The sequence below is a fragment of the Limulus polyphemus genome, unplaced genomic scaffold (assembly GCF_000517525.1).
Source record: "Limulus polyphemus unplaced genomic scaffold, Limulus_polyphemus-2.1.2 Scaffold4180, whole genome shotgun sequence".
Classification (NCBI taxonomy): Eukaryota; Metazoa; Arthropoda; class Merostomata; order Xiphosura; family Limulidae; genus Limulus; species Limulus polyphemus.
Window position 1 is genome coordinate 6,441 of NW_013669790.1, and position 4,756 is coordinate 11,196.

Here is a 4,756-nt window from a genome sequence, read left to right on the forward strand (position 1 = left end):
TGAACTGTAAGAGGGTTAATAACGGTTTGTATACTGTGAACTGTAAGAGGGTTAATAACGGTTTGTATACTGTGAACTGTAAGAGGGTTAATAACGGTTTGCATACTGTGAACTGTAAGAGGGTTAATAACGGTTAATATACAATGAACTATAGAGGGTTATTAACGATTTTATACGGCAAACTATACAGGGTTAATAACGTTTGATATACTATGATCTGTACATGTTTAATAACGTTTGATATACTATGATCTGTACATGTTTAATAACGTTTGATATACGGTGAACTATAGAGGGTTAATAACGGTTGATATACGGTGAATTATGGAGGGTTAATAACGGTTGATATACGGTAAACTATAGAGGGTTAATAACGGTTGGTATACGGTGAACTCTAGAGGGTTAATAACTGTTGATATACGGTGAACTATAGAGGGTTAATAACGGTTGATGTACGGTGAACTATAGAGGGTTAATAACGGTTGATATACGGTGTACTATAGAGGGTTAATAACGGTTGATATACGGTGTACTATAGAGGGTTAATAACGGTTGATATACGGTGTACTACAGAGGGTTAATAACGGTGGATTTTGTGCGAAAACGAATTTGATTGATAAACAAGTGAATATATTTTGAACAAGCACTGGGTTAATGAGTCTGACATAAAGTGAAAAATCCTGAGTTAATGACTCTGTTTATATTGTTAATAAACTCTGGGTTAATGAGTCTGATATAAAGTGAAAAATCCTGCGTTAATGACTCTGTTTATATTGTTAATAAACTCTGGGTTAATGAGAGTGGATATAGAGTGAACCCGTCCAGAGTTAATGAAAGTGTTCTTATTATTGTTCACAAGTTGATAGCATATTGTGTCGTTTTTTAGTTACGTCCACGTACTTAATACTTCTTATGTTGTAACTAATCTACAAGAGTAAAACTAAGCCAACCGGATACTTGATTGACTCGTTGTTTTCAAAAGGTAAATTACCTAATGGAAAACTTGCTGTAAAAATTAGGTTTGAGTAAGATATTTAAATAATCACTAAAGCTTTGACATTAAAAATGTAATTGTATAAGTGTAACTTGATATAAAGGGTGTGATGTGCAAAATACTTTCTTCATATTGGTGTGAAAAATACATTTTCCATATTGATGTGCAATATACATTCTTCAAAGTAGTGTGCAAGATACATTCTTCAAATTGATGTGCAATATACATTATTCATATTCGTGTGCAATATACATTCTTCAAATAGTGTGCAATATACATTATTCAAAGTGGTGTGCAATATACATTATTCATATTCGTGTTCAATATACATTCTTCATAGTTATATGCAATATACATTCTTCAAATTGGTGTGAAATACACATTCTTCAAATTGGTGTGGAATATAGATTCTTAAAATCGATGTGCAATATGATTCTTCATTTTGATGTGCATTATACATTCTTCAAATTGATGTGGAATATACATTATTCATATTGATGTGCAATGTACGTTCTTAAAATTGATGTGCAATATGCATTATTCATTTTGATGTGCATTATACATTCTTCAAATTGGTGTGTAATGTACATTCTTCAAATTGGTGTGGAATGTACATTCTTCATATTGATGTGCAATATACATTCTTCATATTGGTATGGAATATACATTCTTCAAATTGGTGTGGAATGTACATTCTTCATATTGATGTGCAATATACATTCTTCATATTGGTATGGAATATACATTCTTCAAATTGGTGTGGAATGTACATTCTTCATATTGATGTGCAATATACATTCTTCATATTGCAATCAGTCTGGACGCTATGGCATTAACAGTTAACATTATAAACATGCACTGATTACTTATGTGCCAATCCTTAGTACCCAAAAATAAACCTTCCTTCTGTATAGTTCTTGTAATACCGTGAATGTATCGAGTTCAACTTATTGGTGTTTATCTTGTTTCTTCTCCTCTACATGATAAAATCGAGTAAACTTTCACGGTGAACTCACTTTTCTTGTTATATGAACAATAATGAAGCATACATATATATATACATACACTAATACTAATACTTGCTATTGAACGATGTCTATTAAATAAGTGAAATGATCATTGCGTGATGTTTCCAAGGCATGAACCAAACTATAGTTTTAAACCGACAAAGTTAGGGGGAAAGAAGGGAGCTTAACTAATAACGTTGGTAATGAAAGTTAGAGGTGACACGATAGTAAGTCTACATGTCATCATGAATTTTCCTAATAAAATCTCATTTGCTTGTTTTTTCCCCCTTTCATTAACGACTTTCATAGTAGTTCCACGCTCCAGTAAACGATTTGTCGCGCGGAGTTTGGCAGAACAAGTACTTAACCTCGAACTCAGGTGATAATTAGGGTCGGCACTACCCCCTAGCTTATGCAGACTCCTATTTGCATTTTAATTAACAGTGCTTTCAAAGCAAATGAAAGTACCGCTTACGCATTTAGCTATCGAAGCAGGCTACCAAAGCGTACATTCTTGCGCGGTTGTCCTCTCTTTGTCAGCGAGACGCGCTTTGTTCCACCAAGTTTAGCGTGTTTTTCATTGTGTGAAGACATTACTAGAGACGTTAGATTCAGAAACACGTTTACTCTCTCTATATACTGTCTGCAGGTATTTCCGAAATAATTACTGTTTTTTTCTCTTATCGCAGCACATCATCTATGGCCGTATATCTCGACATTTTACTGATAATTAACACTGTCATTCCTACCCACAACTGTCTATCTTCGACATCATCTATGGCCGTATATCTCGACATTTTACTGATAATTAACACTGTCATTCCTACCCACAACTGTCTATCTTCGACATCATCTATGGACGTATATCTCGACATTTTACTGATAATTAACACTGTCATTCCTACCCACAACTGTCTACCTTCGACATCATTTAATTTTAACATTAAACGCCGAAAACTGACGAAGCAATAGATTCAGTAGGCTTAATATTAATGATGATTTATTATTTGTATTCATTTCAACCGCTATTTGCTGCCGACCCTAATTTTGAACTACTAACCAGAGGGAAGGCAACCATTCAGTAGTACCCTAACCAACCATCCTCCATCTTCTGCTAAAAGATTGACTATCACACTTATAACACATCCAAAGATGAAAGTGGGGGGCGGGAATAAATTTCAGATCCGAAATCTAGAGCTCTATTACATTAGATATTCCCTGATTCCTCTAATTTGGTCCATTACAGGTTTTAAATCAAATCAGAGTTGCCTCAGTTAGATTGCCTTTTAAATGCCAGTTTCTCGCGATAAAGAGTGAAAAAAAATCAGTGTTCGCATTGTCTTGTATTCGGATATTTTCATTAGAAATTGGCCAATGCATAATTTTTTAGTATTCTTAAAACACGTAAATTATAACAATAGCACCAAAGCTGGAGACTAAGTATCGTAATACATTCTCAAGCTTACTCTAAAAGATTCAATTCTTTGTTGATAAGAGATAAAACTGTTTAAACTGTATTTGTTAGTTACCATTTACAACTCGAATCTAGCTACTTCTCTGGCTTTGTTTTCTACAGTTAATACACGATCATCCGGACACGCTAACCATAAGGCCATGCCTTGGCCCGTTTAGAAATATATAATGTCTATTAAAATACGGCTACGACGCTGATTTTTAAACTCCATCATGAAACATGCTTCTGGAAGAGTCAATTGATTTTGCCGTAATATTGACGACGACTTTTTAAAAAAACTTTATTGCGTTTAGAACATGAACATGTTGGTGCTCATAAACGAAAATACTCTGATGATGAACAAAATAAAAAAAAAAGGAATTAAAAGATTAATCTGCCTAGTGATGTACATCAGACCGAAAACTATAAACTTATTTTTTATTTACTTTAGCTGTAACTAACTTACTATTCAATATGTAATGAAAAGATGGAGGCTATATTATCACTGGAGATAAAAATAAATAAATATATAATATGTAAAACGTTATATTATAGAATCCTGAAAATGATCTAAACGAACGTATGTATTACTTTTTTTTTTCATTTTAATTTTTTGAGAAGATTACTTATTTAAATTTGTGTATACATGCTAACGTAATGTCTGGTTTTCAGACAACGAGCTGGCTTTGAAGCAGCTTGTCACTAAGGGCCAATCAACTCGGCGTATGTCACGCGTTGCCATGACAACGGAAACTAAGCCGCAGGAGTTTGTTTTCAGAGACGAATCGGAAGGTAATTAGACATAAGCTTATTTTTACAAAATGAGACAAAATAATAATCTTCGTCGAAACAGATAATTACAAGAAACCTTAACCATGTATAGCATCATTAATGTAAGGTATGCAGAAAGAGAGAGAGAGTTACATTTGTTGGCCCATACTCGTTAAATTTAATTTTGAATTATGATGGAAAACAGGTTTTCTGTGTATATATATATATTACTGTATTTTATACGTATGGTGGTAAATATACTGGCAATTTGATGTGTGGTGGTAAACTGGCAGCCAGCAACATATACCGATAAGTTAAGGTATGTTAAGAAACTAGTAATAACAAATACTGGCAATTTAATGTAGGTTCATCTAACGATGAACTTAGCAGCAACATAAATCGGAAATGTAATATGTGGTTGTAAACTAGCACACTAGCAGCAACACATAACCGCAATTCAATGTGTAAAGACACACTAGCAGCAACACATAACCGCAATTCAATGTGTAAAGACACACCAGCAGCAACACA

At 33.6% G+C, this 4,756-nt stretch overlaps 1 protein-coding gene across 1 annotated transcript in view; it reads left to right on the plus strand.

Moving 5' to 3' along the window:
• Positions 1–4,126: 4,126 nt before the first annotated feature.
• Positions 4,127–4,756, plus strand: part of LOC111088646 — a gene marked incomplete at its 5' end in the record, with an annotated part of 35,492 nt that continues 34,862 nt past the window's right edge. The window contains one exon of the mRNA XM_022399353.1: positions 4,127–4,246. Within this exon, the coding sequence (XP_022255061.1) occupies positions 4,127–4,246 (120 nt within the window). The remainder of the gene's footprint in view (positions 4,247–4,756) is intronic.